General features: G+C 44.3%; 1 protein-coding gene across 11 annotated transcripts in view; it reads right to left on the minus strand.

Moving 5' to 3' along the window:
- Positions 1 to 19,839, minus strand: part of ncoa6 (nuclear receptor coactivator 6) — an 86,549-nt gene that overhangs the window by 16,125 nt on the left and 50,585 nt on the right. For 5 of the 11 annotated variants that reach the window (XM_070896313.1, XM_070896307.1, XM_070896303.1 and 2 more), the window contains 4 exons: positions 17,160 to 17,287; positions 10,265 to 13,228; positions 9,674 to 9,712; positions 3,252 to 3,314 (listed from right to left, as the gene is read on the minus strand). In XM_070896313.1, coding sequence (XP_070752414.1) covers positions 3,252 to 3,314; positions 9,674 to 9,712; positions 10,265 to 13,228; positions 17,160 to 17,287 — 3,194 coding nt within the window. The remainder of the gene's footprint in view (positions 1 to 3,251; positions 3,315 to 9,673; positions 9,713 to 10,264; positions 13,229 to 17,159; positions 17,288 to 19,839) is intronic. The other 6 variants (XM_070896308.1, XM_070896306.1, XM_070896304.1 and 3 more) reach the window with 4 other exon arrangements.

A 19,839-nucleotide genomic window follows, 5' to 3' on the forward strand; every position in this document is an offset into this window, starting at 1 on the left:
GACAGAATTAAAAGAGCACAGACATCTCGTGGACTTGTAAGGCTGAAAAAGATTACAGAGATAGGAAGGAGCAAGGCCATGGAGTGATTTGTAAACCAGGATGAGAATTTTGAAATCGAGGCGTTGTTTAACCGCGAGCCAATGTAGATCAGAAAGCAAAGGGGTGATGGGTGATCGTGACTTGGTGCGAGCTAGGACATGGGCTACTGAGTTTTGGATGACCTCAAAATTACGTAGTGTAGAATGTGGGAGGCCAGCTAGGAGTGAATTGGAGTAGTCAAGTCTAGAGGTCATCATCATAGGCAGTCCCTTGGAATCGAGGAAGACTTGCTTCCACCCTTAAAATGAGTACTTCGATGGGTGAACAGTCCAATACGAGAACCACAGTCCGCGTCACAGGTGGGACAGATAGTTGTTGACGGTAAGGGAGGGTGGGACAGGTTTGCCGCACGCACTTTCCGCTGCCTGCGCTTGATTTCTGCATGCTCTCGGCGATGAGACTCGAGGTGCTCAGCGCCCTTCTGGATGCACTTCCTCCACTTAGGGCGGTCTTTGGCCAGGGACTCCCATGTGTTAGCGAGGATGTTGCACTTTATCAGGGAGGTATTGAGGGTGTCCTTGTATCGTTTTCGCTGCCCACCCTTGGCTCGTTTGCCGTGAAGGAGTTCCGAGTAAAGCGCTTGCTTTGGGAGTCTCGTATCTGGCATGCGGACAATGTGGCCTGCCCAGCGGAGCTGATCCAAGTGTGGTCAGTGCTTCAATGCTGGGGATATTGGCCTGGTCGAGGACACTAATGTTGGTGCGTCTGTCCTCCGAGGGGCATGAATGAGTTTTTCTGCAGCAGAACAGCTGAGGCAGGGGTGGAGGCGGGTAACGTTATGGAGGTGGAAAAAGGCGGTTTTAGTTATGCCGCGGATGTGTGGCTGGAAACTCATTTCAGGGTCAAATATGACACCTAGGTTGCGAACAGTCTGGTTCATCTTCAGATTGATGTTAGGGAGAGGGATGGAGTCAGTGGTTAGCGAATGCAGTTTGTGGCAGGGACCAAAGTTAATGACTTCGGTTTTCCCAATATTTAATTGGAGAAAATTTCTGCTCATCCAGTACTGGATGTCGGACAAGTAATCTGACAATTTAAGATACCAAGCAGGGGTCGAGCGAAGTTGTGGAGAGGTAGATCTGGGTGTCGTCAGCATACATGTGGAAACTGATCCGTGTTTTCAGATGATATCGCCAAGGAATATATATCTTGTGTATATTTAAATATAAATATAATATATATATATATTTATATTTAAATATATATATAAATAAATATATATATATTGGCCCATATCTCTTAATACCTTTGGGCAACAGAAAACTCTCTCGACATTGTGACCACCATAACTGAGTCAACAGCCAAAGCGCTCCATGCTGCAGTTGACGGATGATGATCAACTGAAGCATTGAAAAGTGTCACTAAATCACTCCATTTACTGGAAAATAATAACCAGTTATAGTCAGATATCTGCTCATCCAACAGAATTATCAGTTGTATTACACACACAAAAAAGACAGTCTCGAATAAATCAGATTCTCTTATAAATTGACACATGTTGAATAATGAGTGCATTAAAAGAGGATCACTCCAGAGTTTGGTGGAAGTATTATTTTTTACTTTTAAATGGTGCTATTTGCCCGTTTTTGGGTGGCCCCGAGGTAGAGATTGAAGGAAAATAGCACAGAGAGTCCTTCCACTGAATCCCCGCCCCTAAAAATAGCCAGTCCTGAATGGAGCCTGTCCACGATGTCTGCCCACCCTGGCAAGTGTGAAGAAAGAAAGAAAAAGATTTGGATTTACATAGCGCCTTTCATGGCCACCAGATGTCTCAAAGCGCTTTACAGCCAATTAAATACTTTTGAAGTGTAGTCACTGCTGTAATGTAGGAAACACGGCAGTCAATTTGCACACAGCAGACTCCCACAAACAGCAATGTGATAATGACCAGCTAATATTTTTTTTTTGTTATGTTGATGGAGGGATAAATATTGGCCAGGACACCGCAGATAACTCCCCTGCACTTCTTCAAAATAGTGCTATGGGATCTTTTACGTCCACCTGAGAGAGCAGACAGGGCCTCAGTTTAATGTCTCATCCAACAGTGCAGTGTTCCCTTAGCACTGCACTGGAGTGTCAGCCTAGATTTGTGTGTGTTCAAGTCCCTGGAGTGGGACTTGAACCCACAACCTTCTGACTCAGACGAGAGTGATACCCACTGAGCCACGGCTGACACAGATGGCGGGAAGGTGGGTCTTCCAGGACTAAATTCCCTTATTCCCCACCTGAAACAATGCCTGTATGGAAAGGATGTTGGGAGCTTTTTCCTCAATAGGAGCTAGGTAGTATCTGCATGAGGTGGAGGCCGATTCTCTGATACACATCTACTGCTCCCCACCCCTAACAGCTCATTGAAGCAAGGCTCCAAATCCATGTTGTTGCTCTAAGCTACTGAGGTTTGTCCTCTGAGGGAGCTGTTGGCTAGTATCTTTTTGCTGCTATAGCGAGGGCAAACCTCTCGCAGCTCAACATTTGTGGGACGGATGCCCAGTGCATAGCAGAGATACCACTGGGAGCCTGTCCTACATACTTCATTGGCTCTGACTCTGGAAAAAGTGATGGGGTCAGGCATCTCAATCATACCCATTTCCAGTGGTGATCCCACCCTTGAGGAAAATCAGGCCAAAGACCTTTTTCCATTTCTACCATCAATTAATAACACTTTCAAAGATTTTGTGTGTGTGTGTGTGTGTGTGTGTGTGGGGGGGGGGGGAGAAGAAGAGATTAGAAAGGAGAAAGGAGGAAATAAATTGTATTTATATGGCATTTTTCACAACCCCAGGAGATCCCAAAGCACTTCACAGCCAAAGTAGTCACTTGCAATGTAGGGAAATCAGGAGTAGGGAAAGTTCAATCTCTTACCTTTCACCTCTGGGATGTGAACATGTTTAAACTCAATCAAGATTGATGACAAAGCTGCCTCGGGTTCAGTGCCTAAGTTTACAAAGTAATAGGAATGTGGAGGCTCAGTACGGAGTTTTAGAACTGAATGAGGGAATGATATTTCTGATGAGCCTCAACTTCTATTTAAAAGTCTTGAATCCAACTAGAGATCAGTGCGAGTTAAGGTAGTTTTAATCAGAAGATTTACAATTACAGGAAACTTAACACAGCACCTTTACAGGACGCTGTAAAACCTGCAACAACTTACTTGTGGCCAGCAGTCCTGTGTCTGAATGATCCAAAGTTTCTTTTTTCTCTGTATTCTGCTCACCTATCAAGAGAGAAATGCATAAAAACAGTAGATAGGGTACCAATCTTTTTATGCTAATGGAAACAATGTTACTATGAGTGAAGCAAATGGGAATTAAATCATTTTTAATGAAATGAAAAGACTCAATGGGAAATTTCACATGCACAAAAACACTTGGCAATGCTTAAACTAGTTGCAATTGGTACTGGATGGGAGGGTACGTGTTGTTTAATACCGATTTAGGGTGATGTATTGAATTGGTGCTTGAATGCTACATCCCAGATTGAACCATTGGTAGTTCAAACCCACAAGTCCCCATAGGAATTCCCAATCTCAATAGCAGTGTTGCAACAGGGAGGAAATGAGTAAAACTTAGGCAATGTCCCAAAAGGAATGCAAAAGGAAAAAAAAACACGAGGCAAGTTACCTCTTTCCAATGTTGTGGACCATCATCATCTGGACCAAGACAGGCACTGGCAGAAGTTTAGTTAACTTACTTCAGTTATGTGGCAAGACTAGAGAAGCGAGGATTGCTCACCTCAGAGCAGAGGAGGTTAAAAGGGAGATTTAACAGAAATGCTCAAAATTATGAGGGGTTTTGATAAGAGTTGATAGGGAGAAACTGTTTCCAGTGGCAGGAAGGTCAGTAACCAGAGGTCACAGATTTAAGGTAATTGGCAAAGAACCAGAGGGGAGATGAGCAAATAAGTTTTTATTTTTTACGCAACTTATGATCTGGAATGCACTGGAAGGTGGTGGAAACAGATTCAATAGTAACTTTAAAAGGGAATTGGATACATACTTGAAAAGGAAAGATTTGCAGGGCTATGGGGAAGAGCGGGGGACTAATTGAATCGCTCAAGGAACCGGCACAGATACAGTACCAAATGGCCTCCTTCTGTGCGGTATGATTCGGAGAAGCATGGGACCAGACCACATTCCTAAATTTTCAGCCAGGCTGTTGCATGAACTCCGAGCAAAAGTTTCTTAAATCATCACCCATCAATCTGTAAAGTCCACAAGAAATCAAATGAGACTAGAAACAATTATTGCTTTGCCGCATCTGGAAAAGGCGGGGGGGGGGCGGGGAAATAGTAGATCTGTATTCTTAAAATACTGTAAACCGAATGGTTGGTCAAATTTGATAAGTGTGGCACTTAACAGAAGAGCTTGTACATTACTTACACTGATGCAATTTTCCTCTGAATTGTGCCCTTACACTCGAATCAGCTCGTAATGACTGGTCCACCTTTACAAAGTGCTTTGATACTGATCCAGCCGCTGAGAGGAGTTTATGGCTAGGCAGGAAAACACTTCTTCCTTATCTTTTCACCCAGCACTTTCCTCTGCTCAGCTCTATCACAATTTAGCTATCAGCAACTGCTATCCGGGAAAGCCCAAAAGCACATGTTCTGGCAGAGGCTAGATTTCAAAGCTGGGTCTCCTCGACAGGATTGTATTCAGAAACAAACTTTCAATTTACAGTAGCACACAGAAGTGGAGGTTGGGGTGGTGCATACTAGGACGCAAGCTTGTGTCTTCATTTCAACTTCCAAACATAAAACAGCAATACACTAATGATCTTCAGGTAAATCAGAGTTAATTTCAAAAAGTTTTACTTCTATTCCAAATGGCGGGATTTATTTGTGGGTGATCAGGAACCCCTTTCATTTATGAAAATAGCTTTTGAAATGCAGCTCCATGTTTTGCTGCAAATCTTTAGTTACAAACCCTATTATCTTCACTAGAGATCGGCAATCTTTGTTCATTATTTGTGTAGAACATACACATTCACTTTAGTTGGGAGAAGGGGTGTTATGTAGTCAAAAATTGGAGTGAGTGTCCGATACAAAACTTAAAAATAATGAAACAGTTCAATAGGAATGCGGTCCCATTTCATACTATTGCCCTGCACACGGACATGGAAACCAGTCTTAAAATCCCAGCCTCTCTTGAAACATGTGCTCAAACTATACCCCAATGGCAAGTTGTCAGCCATGTGATCAGGCATAGCAACAAACACAGGGGAGCTGATGGGTCTAAAATAGAGGGGAGGAAAAATTATATCCTCCCACAGCATCACATCTTCCAGCATCCCAGCCAGGAACAATACCACAATATCATAGCATTGTGGAACCGGGCAGAGCAAAGTGCAAAAGGTACAATTAAGCGGAAACCTGCAACATTACGAGCTAAATTAGAGGTTAACGATTGTTCCAGAGTGAAGACTGGATCAGCGAAGAATCATAAAAAGAAATCCAGAAAGAGAGAAACAGAAGAGGACACTCAGAAAGGTCGGGCAAAAGACAGAAAACGCTCTTAAATATAAAATAGCAACTTATAAATCCAATAAGGAATTCAGATGAAACCTCTTACCCAGAGTGGTTAGAATGTGGAACTCTCTATCACATGGAGTGGTTGAGATGAATAGCATAGATGCATTTAACAGGAAGGTAGATAAGCATGAGGGAGAAAGGAATAGAAGGATATGCTGATAGGGGCAGATGTAGTAAGGTGGAGGAGGCTCACGTGAAGCATAAACACCAGCATGGACCACTTGGGCTGAATGGTCTGTTTCTGTGCTGCAGACTGTATGCAATTCTAAGTATTATCTTACCATTAGGTCCTAAATCAGACTGACACTTCAAGCATGATTTAAAAGGATGTCTTGTGTTAAGCCTGGAGTATGCTTTTCTCTCAGCCTGGAACCAGATATCGATCCAAGCTATAAAACACCAACCTAAAGACAAATCCTGTTAGGCGATCTCTTCACCAGCCAATTTCCTCAGAGCTCCTTCCCTCCCATTTCCATAGAATCCTAGTTCACAACACAGAATGCAACCATTCGGTCCATTGTCCTTGTACCAACTTTTTGTTAAAGCATCCAAAACTAATCCTGGCACCCCACTCTTTCCCTGCAGCCCTGTATCTTCCTCAGATTCAAATATTTATCTAGTTTTCCTTTAATATCTCCAAGTTTGCAGATGACAATAAGCTGGGTGGCGGTGTGAGCTGTGAGGAGGATGTTAAGAGATTGCAGGGTGACTTGGACAGGTTAGGTGAGTGGGCAAATGAATGGCAGATTCAGTATAATGTGGATAAATGTGAGGTTATCACTTTGGTGGCAAAAACAGGAAGGCAGAATATTATCTGAATGGTGACAGATTAGGAAAAGGGGAGGTGCAACGAGACCTGGGTGTCATGGTACATCAGTCATTGAAGTTTGGCATGCAGGTACAGCAGGCGGTGAAGGCGGCAAAAGATATGTTGGCCTTCATAGCTAGAGGATTTGAATATAGGAGCAGGGAGGTCTTACTGCAGTTGTAGAGCCTTGGTGAGGCCATACCTGGAATATTGTGTTCAGTTTTGGTCCCATAATCTGAGGAAGGACATTCTTGCGATTGAGGGAGTACAGCGAAGGTTTACCAGATTGATTCCTGGGATGGCAGGACTGACATATGAGGAGAGACTGGATCAACTGGGCTTGTATCCACTGGAGTTTAGAAGAATGAGAGGGGGTCTCATAGAAGCATATAAAATTCTGACGGGATTGGACAGGTTAGAGACAGGAAGAATGTTCCCGTTGCTGGGGAGTTCCAGAACAAGGGGTCACAGTCTAAGAATAAGGGGTAAGCCATTTAGGGCCGAGATGAGGAGAAACTTCTTCACTGAGAGAGTGGTTAATCTGTGGAATTCTCGACCGCAGAAAGTTGTTGAGGCCAGTTCGTTAGATATATTCAAAAAGGAGTTAGATATGGCCCTTACGGCCAAAGGGATCAAGGGGTATGGAGAGAAAGCAGGAAAGGGGTACTGAGGTTGAATGATCAGCTATGATCTTATTGAATGGCGGTGCAGGCTCGAAAGGCCGAATGGTCTGCTCCTGCACCTAATTTCTAGGTTTCTAAAAGATGCAGTGGTTACTGCCTGAACTACTCCGTGACAAAGCATTCCATGCGCTAACGATCCTCTGCGTAAAGAAAATTCTCCTAATTTCTCACCTCACTAACAATTTTGCATTGATGACCCCTCATTACTTACTTCCTGACTAAAGGAAATAGTCATTTTCTGTGATCCTATCAAAACCCTTCATAGCTTTTTAAAACCTCAATTAAGTCTTGCTCCTCACCTTCTCTGCTTCATTGAAAAACGTCCTAGTATCTCTATTTGCTACTCAACTATAGTTTTTGTATTTCCAATAGCAAACTGATGAATCTATACTGCCTATGCTTTATGACTTGAATGCCCTTTCTATAATGGAGTATTTTAAATGTCATTGGTCCCTCAGAGACTCAGTGATTACACCTTTACGCACCAACATGTCAGATGTTCTCCACGGTAGCAATGGCTGCAGCGCCAACCAGTGGAGAAATTAAGAATGGCACAATTATGCAACAGCATTCTTTGACACTCAATGATATAGCACAAAAGGAGGCCATTCAGCCCATTGTGCTGTGCCAACAAGTAACCATGGCTACTGAAAAATTACACACTATAGGTAAAGGCCTGGAAAGTTAGAGCTATGATGATGGACTGCAGGTGCTTTGAGTAGTTGAGTTACAATGGTGCAAATGGCTATGCTCTAACTGGATTTTGCACATGAACTAGAAATAGTGCTTATTAAAAGGAAGGATATGACCATCTATATTAAATTACTGCATCACCACCTTTGCCTACAAAACCAATGACTACACTTCATAAGTAATTCATTGGTTGTAAAGCTCAGAGGCCTGAGGAGGTAAAAGACCCTACACACAATAGATTGGAGCACATAATCCAGGCTGACACTTCATTGCAGTGCTAAACGAGTGCTTCATGGTCGGTAGGTTGAGAAGTTAAACCTAGGCACTGGCTGCCCCCTCAGGTGGGCATTAAAGATCCCACGGCACTATTCGAACAGCAGGAGTCCTGGCCAATACTTATCCCTCAACCAACATCACTAACACAGATCATCTGGTCATTATCCGATTGCCGTTTGTGGGATCTTGCTGCACGCAAATTCTACTGCTGCATTTCCCTATAATACAACAGTGACTATACTTTAAAAGTACTTCATTGGCAGTAAAGCGCTTTGGGACATCCCGTGGTTGTGAAAGGCACTATTCTAATGCAATTTTTTTCTTTCAAGGACACTTTTTTCCTTTAACTAGTAATAGCCAGTTAAATTTTCTATTGTAATTGTGAAATATATCAGACGTGCATATGCATGGTGATGTTTTCTGTGCAAAATGTAGCTGTAAAGGATTTCATGCCACTATCCAAAGAGCAGGGAGCTTTCACAGTGTCATGGCTAACATTCTTCCCTCAACCAACACCATCAACACAGATTAACAGGGCAGCATCTTACTGCTGTTTGTGGGATCTTGCTGTGCACAGATTGACTGTCATGTTTTCTAATAACATAATAGCGACACTGCAAAAGTAATTCATTACCCGTCAGTGCTTTGGAATATTCTGAGGATGTGAAAGGCACTATATGAATTTAAGTTCTTTATTTTTAAGTTTGTTAACTATTAAGGAAAAAGAATCGTTGGACAAAAAAAAAATTGTGCAATTGGGGTTTATCTTTCCAACAAAAAATCTTCACAGAAAAAGAAACCTAGGCACTGGCTGCCCCCTCAGGTGGACATTAATCTTTGGCTAGATTTCAACCTCTACTTGTCAGTAAGGGTTCGCCAATGGACCAGTTTGATTTCAAACTAACCTGCATGATCATATCACTAAGTGAATGTTACAAGACAGTCCGCTCCTTTTAAGAGCATAAGAATTAGGAGGAGTAGGCCATACGGCTCTTCGAGCCGGCTTCAAAAAGATCATTCTTCGACTTCAACTCCACTGTCCTGCCTGATCTCCATATCCCTTGATTTCCCTAGAGTCCAAAAATATATTTTTCTCAGCCTTGAATATACTCCATGACTGAACATTCACAGCCCTTTGGGGTAGAGAATTTCAAAGATTTACAACCCTAAGAGTAAAGAAATTCCTCCTTATCTCAGTCTTAAATGGCCGATCCCTTATCCTGAGACTCTGTCCCCTAGTTCTAGATTCTCCAGCCAGAGAAAACCACCCCTCAGCATCTACGCTGTCAACCCCCTTCTTATATACGTCTTTTCTGGGCATCAAATCCTTCAACTTGAGCAGTTCTTAAAATGAAAGTACAGCTAAAACTCCAGATTTAGGAAAAAAGGCTAAAGAGAGAAATCTCAGAAAAAAATTCTACTTGATTTAAATAGATACATCGGAACAGGCAGAGGACGTTCAGCCATTTGAGCCCGTAACCATGCTTTCACTGTACTTTAAGATGTTCCCTATTACCATGCATGAATAGTATTGAGCAAAGTACTTATTAAAATTTTGCCCAAAATTAAATTCCTCCTTGTTACCTGGTAATCTTTTGCAAACAGACACTTTATTTTCCTCTTCTATGAGAAAGAGAGAAAAAAATCTAATTAAAACTTTCATTAGTGTGTTTAGGAAGCGCATTCCAGAAATATTCCAATGTTCCCCTATTTCAATCAATGGGACAAACCACAGCCGATTAAGTTTCAAGCAGTGACTGACAAATGTTGTCTGACCTAAATTTCAAAGACTTCCACACATTTTTGATATCAAACCACTACCAGCAAACCAATATCCTAACACTAGTTTTAAAAGTTTAAATGTGTGCAACCAAACACATTTGGTTAAATTGGACCAAAAAGATTTAACGTCAAATGTTGTGATTTTCATATCTAACCTCAAGGTTTTGTCTAATAATTTGGCTCAAAAACAAAACAGGTGGTTCCATGCAGAGAAGTGTGACAGGTTATGGTTCATCTGATATCCAGGTATGATTGGATCAGAAGCAACTCAAAAATGTAGACATGGTGGCTAAACTAAAGGCTGCTTAAAATTAAAATGAATTAGACTGTGTGTTGATGCTTACTTAGTTCACACAGAATCCTGCAAACACATGCACAGTACCAATTAGATACCTGTATTTGGAAGGTGTTCTTTATTTGTTCCCACTTTCTCTCCTGACGAACAACTTCCCTCAGATTGGGAGGTTGCAAGAGTGCTATCATCAACAGGTACTACAGATTCAGGCTCAGGGTTCTGGGGGGTGATGGCTGACATGACATTGTTTTGAGGAGTGCTATTCAATGTACTTGCAGGTGAGGAAACAGAGACAGTAGAAGCAGAGCTGCTAGTTGTACCAAGTGTGACGTTAACAGAAGTGCCTATGTCTGGTTGACTAGCTGGAGGAGGAATAATGGTCTGATTAGTTTCTGTAGGAGAAACTCCTCCTTCAGGACTACCAGGAAGTGCTGCTTTTTGCCCCTGATCATCAACACCTGGGGAAGCCAATTCAGATGCTGCTGGGTCATCTTTTTTATCTGGGGAGGCCTTCTGGCATGCCTTGGTCATAAGGAACTGACCAATCTTATCTACTTTCCCTCTTCCTTTGTTGGACGATATTGGACTTCGCCTACTACTAGAAGAGCTACCTGGGCTTGCAGACGTAGGTGACGTGGCAACTGCTGTTGCGTGGGATGAAGCTGAAGAACTTTGGTCAACCATGCCATTATTCTGTAGAGGCTCACTGAGGCTGAAGTCCGCAGCTGGTCTATGAGGAGACAGTGAGGAGATGTTTGGAGGAGCTGGAGAAGTGGATGGTGGTTGAACTGGGGATGCAGATGATCTCTGAACCGTCGTTCTACTCACTGGTGCAGAAGTAGAGTTAATGGAGCTACTAACAGATGGGGTGGTTGAAGCTGTTGGGCATGAAGAAGTTTGAGCCGTGTGTGGTACCTGGATTACAGTTACTGACTGAGATACCAATGTCGAAGTTGAGGGCACAGTTACTTTAGGCATAGTGGCTGATTGGGATAACAAAGGTTCTTTAACAACCTGGAATACAGATGTATTTATAAACACAGGTGTGGTGATGAATGCTGGCTGCGAACTAGATTGCACCGCTGGTTGTACCTCAGACACCATCACTTTATTACCTACGGATGGCATTGTGACAACAGAAGAAACAACAGTGGACTGGGATTGAGTCTGTGCAGGTGCAGTAACATTGCTTGTAGATTTAATGGGGCTAGAACTTACAAACACTGTAATCTGATTTGAGGCAGAAATGGATGCAGACACTACTGATGTAGGCACCATTGTTGAGCCACTTTGAGTCATATTAGTATTTAACTCTCCTGCCTCTGGTCGTAGTGTGGCTGAGCCACTCTCACAAAGAACTTGTGATGGAATTGGTGTGCGAGGGCTTTCCTTAACAATAGGTTCATCCGATATTACTGCTTTCTCTTTATCGCCAGAAGATACAGATTGTTCCACCTGATTGGAACCAGTGGTCTTAATGGTAACACCGGGACTACAAGAAGTGTCCAGAAGCTGATTAAGTGAAATTGGAACTTCTCTTAAAAGTGGTAGGGTCACATTTTTTTCATCTCCACCAGGTTTACTGGCTTCCAGTGGCTTATTTCCCTTCCTTATTTGTAGCTCAGGACGATTTTTCTTCTCCAACTTGCTTATGCTCTGAGGGTTGCATTCATAGGTCATCTGTTCTTTATTAATGGGGACCTGTTTCAACACACCATCATTTCCAGACAATGTTGGTCCTTCCTTGCTTTCTTCAGGATTGTTACCCATAATCCTGACAGAAATGGTTGGATTTTGTGCACCTGAAACTGTACTGGTCGGATCATTCAAACTCCCAGGAACTGGATTCGACAACATTTGTGCAGAGTTTGCAAGAATATTCTTCTGTACATCCATGGTGGGCAAAAGTGCTAGGTTCTGCTGCTGAGAGGCCAGGGATGATTTCAAGGCTTTTCCACCTTGTCTACCTGGATTTTGACCAGTTTTTCTACTGGAGCCAGTACTGGTTCTCCTGCTGGTGCTCGGACTTGCCCGCTTTCCAGTTGCCTGTTTTCCTGAACTGACTATAACTGAATCCAGTTTATTGGCTTGTGATGCCGTAGAAACAGATGGGTTGTTGGGGAGTGGAGGCATGCTGGATGGGGCCTGCCCAATTGCTTTCAGAGTAGTTGGGTTTAGGCCTTGTTGATCAAACCCTCTATTTAGAGGTGGCTGCCGTGGAGGCAAGAGGATATTGATTTGAGGAGGAAAGAGACCAGCAATAGAAGCATTCAATCTTTCAGGAGATAAGCTTATCTCGGAGGGTTCTGTACTGGGCGGTCGATTGGTGGGTGTATGAGGAAAGTAGGGTCTGGGGCTTGCTCGGTTTGGAGTCTTTGGTCTTGAAGTCTGGGTGTTAGTAGTAGCATTAGGAAAATGAAGATTGTGAGCGCCTTGCAAAGGAATAGTGCCCTGCTGCTGTGGACTTGCACCTTGTGGTGGCGGGATCTGAGAATGTCCTGCCTTAGACCCAGTAATGAGAACTTGGTTTGGTGGAGGAACAGGTTGCGGCCCAGAGTTAACTTGGGCTCCAACAGAAAGTGGAAGTTCAGGTCCCATTCCATCTGGATGATGTGTAGCTGAATTTCCTTCCTCAGGTGCTGACGATGGGATGTTTTGTAGACTTTCCTGAAAAGACATCTTCCTCAGATTGCTGCCAACTTGATGGCCAACTAATAGGGGCATTCTTGATTTATCCGGTGATGGTTGCACTCCACTCTGACCGGGCAAGCTTACCACGACTGGTATATTGCCAGTTGGGGTCATGGGTATTCTTGCAGCATCTGGAGTTAAGGGCGTCTTTGACGGATGTGTACTTGGGGTCATTGGAATTTTAATTGACTTTGACGAGTCCTGTTGCTGCTGCTGATGCTGTTGTTGTTGCTGCTTCATCATCAACATCATCATCATTTGCTGCTGTTGTTGCTGTTGGGGTTGGAGTTGTTGCTGTTGCTGTGGATGTTGCATGGGTTGAATAGTTGTCTGCTGTAGAGGTCTTTGATCAACTGCCTTTATATGGAATCCTGCATGGAACACGCAACATGGATCAGAAACATACTTCCATGTGATAATTAAACAACCTGTCAAAGTGTTAGAATTACAAACAAGAATTTCTTTATCATGTCAGAAAGTGTAGAGATCCTTTGATTCATCAATATCTGATCATTTTTGTGAAGTTAGGTTCTTTCAATCTTATTTTAAGTCATCGTTAAATGGGGGAATGGAAAGAGAATTACTTTGCATAACTAAGTTTAACTGAACATGGCATGTATGCCACTTAAAACTGAAAAGCTATGGATAAAGCTTGGGCTGGAAACATCATCCTGAAAGTTAAGAAAAAGCCTGAACTTAACTGTTACTTAACAGTTTTCGGGCATCACTTTTTAAAGAATTCGTTCATGGGATGTGGGCGTCGCTGGCTATGCCAGCATTTATTGCCCGTCCCTAACTGCCTTTGAGAAGATGGCGGTAAGCCGCCTTCCTGAACCGCTGCAGTGTGGTGAAGGTATTCCCATAGTGCGGTTGGGGAGTTCCAGGATTTTGACACAGCGACGATGAAGGAATGGAGATATACTTCCAAGTCAGGATAGTGTGTGACTTGGAGGAGAACATGGAGGTGGTGGTGCTCCCATTCGCCTGCAACCCTTGTCCTGCTAGGTGGCAGAGGTTGCGGGTTTGGGAGGTGCTGCCAAAGAGCTTTGGCAAGTTGCTGCAGTGCATCTTGTAGATGCTACACACTGCAGCCACGGTGTGCCGGTGGTGGAGGGAGTGAATGTTTAAGGTGGTGGATGGGTTGCCAATCAAGCGGGCTGCTTTGTCCTGGATAGTGTTGAGCTTCTGGAGTGTTGCTGGAGCTGCGCTCATCCAGGCAAGTGGAGAGTATTCCATCACACTCCTGACTTGTGCCTTGTAGATGGTGGAAAGGCTTTGGGGAGTCAGGAGGTGAGACACTCGCTGCAGAATACCCAGCCTCTGACCTGCTCTTGTTGCCACAGTATTAATGTGGCTGGTCCAGTTAAGTTTCTGGTCAATGGTGACCCCCAGGATGTCGATGGTGGGGGATTCGGCCATGCTAATGCCGTTGAATGTCAAGAGGCGATGGTTAGACTCTCGTTTGCTGGAGAAAGTCATCGCCTTGCACTTGTGTGGCGTGAATGTTACTTACCACTTATCAGCCCAAGCCTGAATGTCGTCCAGGTCTTGCTGCATGCAGGCATGGACTGCTCCATTATCTGAGGAGTTGCGAATAGCACTGAACAGTGTGCAGTAACCAGCGAACATCAGCACTTCTGACCTTATGATGGAGGGAAGGTCATTGATGAAGCAGCTGAAGATGGTTGGACTTAGGGCACTGTCCTGAGGAACTCTTGCGATGTCCTGGGCCTGTAATGATTAATCTCCAAATACCTCAACCAACTTCCTTTGTGCTAGGTATGACTCCAACCACTGGAGAGTTTTCCCCAATACCAATTGACTTTAGTTTTATTCGGGCTCCTTGATGCCACACTCGAACAAATGCTGCCTTGATGTCAAGGGCAGTCACGCTCACCTCACCTCTGGAATTCAGCTTTTTTGTCCATGTTTGGAGCAAGGCTGTAATGAGGTCTGGAGCTGAGTGATCCTGGCAGAACCCAAAATGGGCATCGGTGAGCAGCTTATGTGTAAGTGCCGCTTGATAGCACTGTCGACGACATCTTCCATCACTTTATCACTTTGCTGATGATTGAGAATAGACTGATGGGGCGGTAATTGGCCGGATTGGATTTGTCCTGCTTTTTATGGACAGGACATCCCTGGGCCGTTTTCCACATTGTCGGATAAATGCCAGTGTTGTAGCTGTACTGGAACATCTTGGCATGAGGCGCGGCTAGTTCTGGAGCACAAGTCTTCAGCACGACAGTCGGGACGTTGTCGGGGCCCACAGCTTTTGCTGTATCCAGTGCACTCAGCCATTGCTTGATATCACGTGGAGTGAATCAAATTAGCTGAAGACTGACTTCTGTGATGGTGGGGACCTCAGGACGACTCCAATATGGATCATCCACTCGGCACTTCTGGCTGAAGATGGTTGCAAACGCTTCAGCTTTGTTATTTGCACTCACGGTTGGGCTGCGCCATCATTGAGGATGAGGATATTCATTGAGCCTCCTCCTCCTGTTAGTTGTTTAATGGTCCACCACCATTTACGAGTGGATGTGCCAGGACTGCAGAGCTTTAATCTGATCTGTTGATTTTGGGATCGCTTAGCCCTGCCTATAGCATGCTGCTTCTGCTTTTTAGCATGCATGTAATCCTATGTTACAGCTTCCCAGATTGGCACCTCATTTTTAGATATGCCTGGTGCTGCTCTTGGCATGCTCTTCTACACTCATCATTGAACAAGGGTTGGTCACCTAGCTTGATGGTAATGATAAAGTGAGGGATATGCCAGGCCATGAGGCTACAGATTGTGGTAGAATACCCCCAATTCTGCTGCTGATAATAGCCCACAACGCCTCATGGATGCCCAGTTTTGAGCTGCTAGATCTGTTCTGAATCTATCCCATTTAGTCCAGTGGTAGTGCCACACAACACAATGGAGGGTGTCCTCAGTGTAAAGTTGGGACTTCGTCCCCACAATGACTGTGTGGTGGTGACTTCTACTAATGCTGTAATGGACAGATGCATCTGCAACAGGTAGATTGGTAAGGACGAGGTCAAGTAAGTTTTTCCCCTCGTGTTGGTTCTCTCACCACCTGCCGCAGGCCCGGTCTGGCAGCTATGTCCTACAGGGCTCAGTCAGCTCGGTCAGTAGTGGTGCTACCGAGCCACTCTTGGTAATGGACATTGAAGTCCCCCACCCAGAATATATTCTGTGCCTTTACTACTCTCAGTTCTTCTTCCAAGTGGTGCTCAACATGGAGGAGTACAGATTCATCAGCCGAGGGAGGACGGTAGGTGACAATCAGCAGGAGGTTTCCTTGCCCATGCTTGACCTCAAGCCATGAGACATCATGGGGTCCGGAGTCAATGTTGAGGACTCCCAGGGTCACTCCCTTCCAACTGTATACCACTGTGCCACCACCCTTGGTGGGTCTGCCCTACCGGTGGGACAGGACATACCCAGGGATGGTGATGGAGGAATCTGGGATATTGGCTGAAAGATACGATTCTGTGAGTATGACTGTCAGGCTGTTGCTTGACTAGGCTGTTGCTTGACTAGGCTGTGGGACAAGCTCTCCCAAGTTTAGCACAAGTCACCAGATGTTGGTGAGGAGGACTTTGCAGGGTTGACTAGGCTGGGTGTGCCTTTGTCGCGTCTGAACCCGGTGCCGAGGTCGATGCTGGATGGTCCGTCTGGTTTTATTCTTATTATTGTTTCTTGTAGCGATTTTTTTTTTTACAACTGAGTGGCTTGCTAAGCCATTTCAGAGGGCAGTTAAGAATGAACCGCATTGCTGTGGGTCTGGAGTCTCACATAGGCTAGACCAAGTAATGTCCTTCCCTAAAGGGCATTAGTGAACCAGATGGGTTTTTACGACAATCCAATAGTTTCATGGTGACCATTACTGATACTAGCTTTTTATTCCAGATTTATTTAAGTAACTGAATTTGAATTCCCCAGCTGCCGTGGTGGGATTTGAACTCGCGTCTCTGGATTAGTCCAGGCCTCGGGATTACTAGCCCAATAACATTACCACTATGCTACCATTCGCAGTAACTTCACTTGAGGTGACACATCTTTGAACAATGATTCCAAAAATTAAAAGCAAGGAGCCTCTATTACATAAAACAATGCATGTTGCATGAATAAAAGCAGTCTGAAGGGTGCCACTTAAAACACTGAAACAGTTTCCTTCAGACTTGATGTATTTTCAGTTTTTATATCAGATTTGCAGAAATCACTCTTTTTAATCTTGATTTTATAAGTGTATTTTTTTTAAAAATGAAGCCTCTCTTACAAAAAGTATTTACCTGCAGGTCGATTTGCAAATTCAGATAATTTGTTGGCTGCTGGATCCATTCCTACCCCCTGCTCTCCTGTCATTTGTTGCTGTTCTCCATCATCCAGACCTGGCTGCATCTGATGGGCATCTGAAATCCTAGAACAAGCAACAAGGTTTCACTACACCTTACACATAATTTCATACAATACTCCAGAAAACCACAAGCTGCAGAGTTAAACAATACCATACTACAAGTCTGAGGGAAAAGTAAATGTGAACTAAACATGCCATGGTCTGCACAATTTCTTGAACTCCAAATCACAGACATGAAATCAATTCAGCAACTTACCAAAATGATTTGCCACGGACCACAATGTACAACTTAAACAGCCAATCCCAGCCAGGCTTTTTTGTTGAGGGAAGTGTAAATGGGGAAGAGGTGGAGAGAGAATGAAAATTATAGTACAGGTAAATCCTACCAGCCAGAAAGAGAGATGTTGTCGGAGGCTTAAAAGAGAACAGTGAATTGGAGGTGGAGGAAACAAGAACTGTCTGCAAGACGAATAGAAAACAAATCACCGTCTCCAACAAAGAAATGGATTGCCTACATTGTAGAAATAAACCAGATTTGAAACTCAAGGATGGGAACAGATGAGAGACCTGGAATACTGGTAAAACTTTTCTACCTTACTTTTGTTTTGTTCAAATCTGCTCTTCCAAATCATGTTTTTACTCTGCTTAGAAAGCGACTTGTTTATTCGAGGCTAATCTTGCATTGAAAGTGTGGACATTCATTATCAGGCAGGTGTGCCATTTTCTTCAAATTAGTAAAATATAATTTCAGTTTATCATCATCATCATCATAGGCAATCCCTTGAAATCGAGGAAGACTTGCTTCCACTCTTTTTTAAAAAAAAGTGAGTTCTCAGGTGGCTGTACAGTCCAATACTGGAATTACAGCCTCTGTCACAGATGGGGCAGACAGTGGTTGAAGGAAAGGGTGGGTGGGGAGCCTGGTTTGCCGCACGTTCCTTCCGCTGTCTGCGCTTGATTCCTGCATGCTCTCGGTGACGAGACTCGAGGTGCTCAGCGCTCCTCCTGGATGCTCTTCCTCCACTTTGGGTGGTCTTTAGCCAGGGACTCCCAAATGCCGGTGGGGATGTTGCACTTTATCAAGGAGGCTTTGAGGGTGTCCTTGAAACGTTTCCTCTATCCACCTGGGCTTGCTTGCCGTGTAGGAGTTCCGAGTAGAGTGCTTGCTTAGGGAGTCTCGTGTCGGGCATGCGGACAATGTGGCCCGCCCAACGGAGCTGGTCGAGCATGGTCAGTGCTTCGATGCTGGGGACGTTGGCATGATCGAGAACACGGACGTTGCTGCGTCTATCTTCCCAGTGAATTTGCAGGGTCTTGCGGAGGCAGCGCTGGTGGTACTTCCCCAGCGCTTTGAGATGTCTGCTGTATATGATGTTTTAGTTTCATCAGTGCATTATCAGACACAGCAACACCAGTACAGAAAAAAATAATGTAACACACACGCGCACACAATGGGTCTGATGATGATCGTGAAGCACTTTTGCTGTAGTGAAGCAATTATATTACACACGTGTCAACTTTAAAAAAAAAACTAGCAGAGGCTGACATGCACAAACAAGTGATTATGTCAACAGCAAAGAAGCCATACAACATTTCTTTGGGTGTATTACCCCACTGAGAAAAGTTTGATTTTTCATACTGTGTGAGATGCATTTTGGAGTCTAACAGTGTTGGATTGGTTCAATTAGCAGCATAACTTGTCTGAGTCAGAAGCTAAGCTGAAGACATGGTAAACCAGCCCCGATCCAGAATTTGAACATGCAATCTAGGAAAACACTACAGGGCAGCAGAGGACATATTCTGCATGGTCTAAATATAGAGTTCCCAACCTTCCTGCTTTGGGCGGGAATCTCCCAGAATGTGCAATTGGTCTCCCGAGCGCTGATGCCGGCGACTCGGGAGAAACAGTCCGTGTATGCATGCATCCTCAGCAGTTGTGGTTTGCAACCAAACTGTGACGCCCGAGCCCTGCTGGTTCTCTCTCTCCCTCCATTATTTGGGGCGCACCGCTTCAATACCGGTTGTGAGGATGACTGCATTGGGTGTAATGAAAAATGAGCGTGCGAGCAACACACACTTGGGGGGTGGGGGGGAATGGAGAGAGAGAAAGAGCGAGAGAGAGAGCGAGAGAGAAACACAAACTGGGAAGGAGCGAGAGAGAAACACAAACTAAGAAAAAACAAGAAACACAAACTGGGGAGAGCGAGCGAGGGAGAGAGCACAAACTGGGGAGAGCGAGCGAGGGAGAGAGAGAGAAGCACAAACTGGGGAGCGAGAAACAAACTGGGGGAGGGAGGGAAGAATAGTGAAACAAAACCTGTGGGGATGGGTGAAGAGGAAAGAGTTCATGTCGGGCTGTGGTGTGCGCTGTTGCATAATGTGTTTTATTATGGGAGTCAGGCAGCTTTGAACATAATAACATAAGAATTTAAAGCAGGAGCAGGCCATTCAACCCCTCGAGCCTGCTCTGCCATACAATATCATGGCTGATCTTCTACCTCAACTCCACTTTACTGCACTATCCCCATATCCCTTGATTCCCTTAATATTCAAAAATCTATCATTCTCAGTCTTGAATACACTCAACAACGGAGCATCCACAGCCCTCTGGGGTA

Source organism: Pristiophorus japonicus, chromosome 12, assembly GCF_044704955.1.
Source record: "Pristiophorus japonicus isolate sPriJap1 chromosome 12, sPriJap1.hap1, whole genome shotgun sequence".
Taxonomy (NCBI): domain Eukaryota; kingdom Metazoa; phylum Chordata; class Chondrichthyes; family Pristiophoridae; genus Pristiophorus; species Pristiophorus japonicus.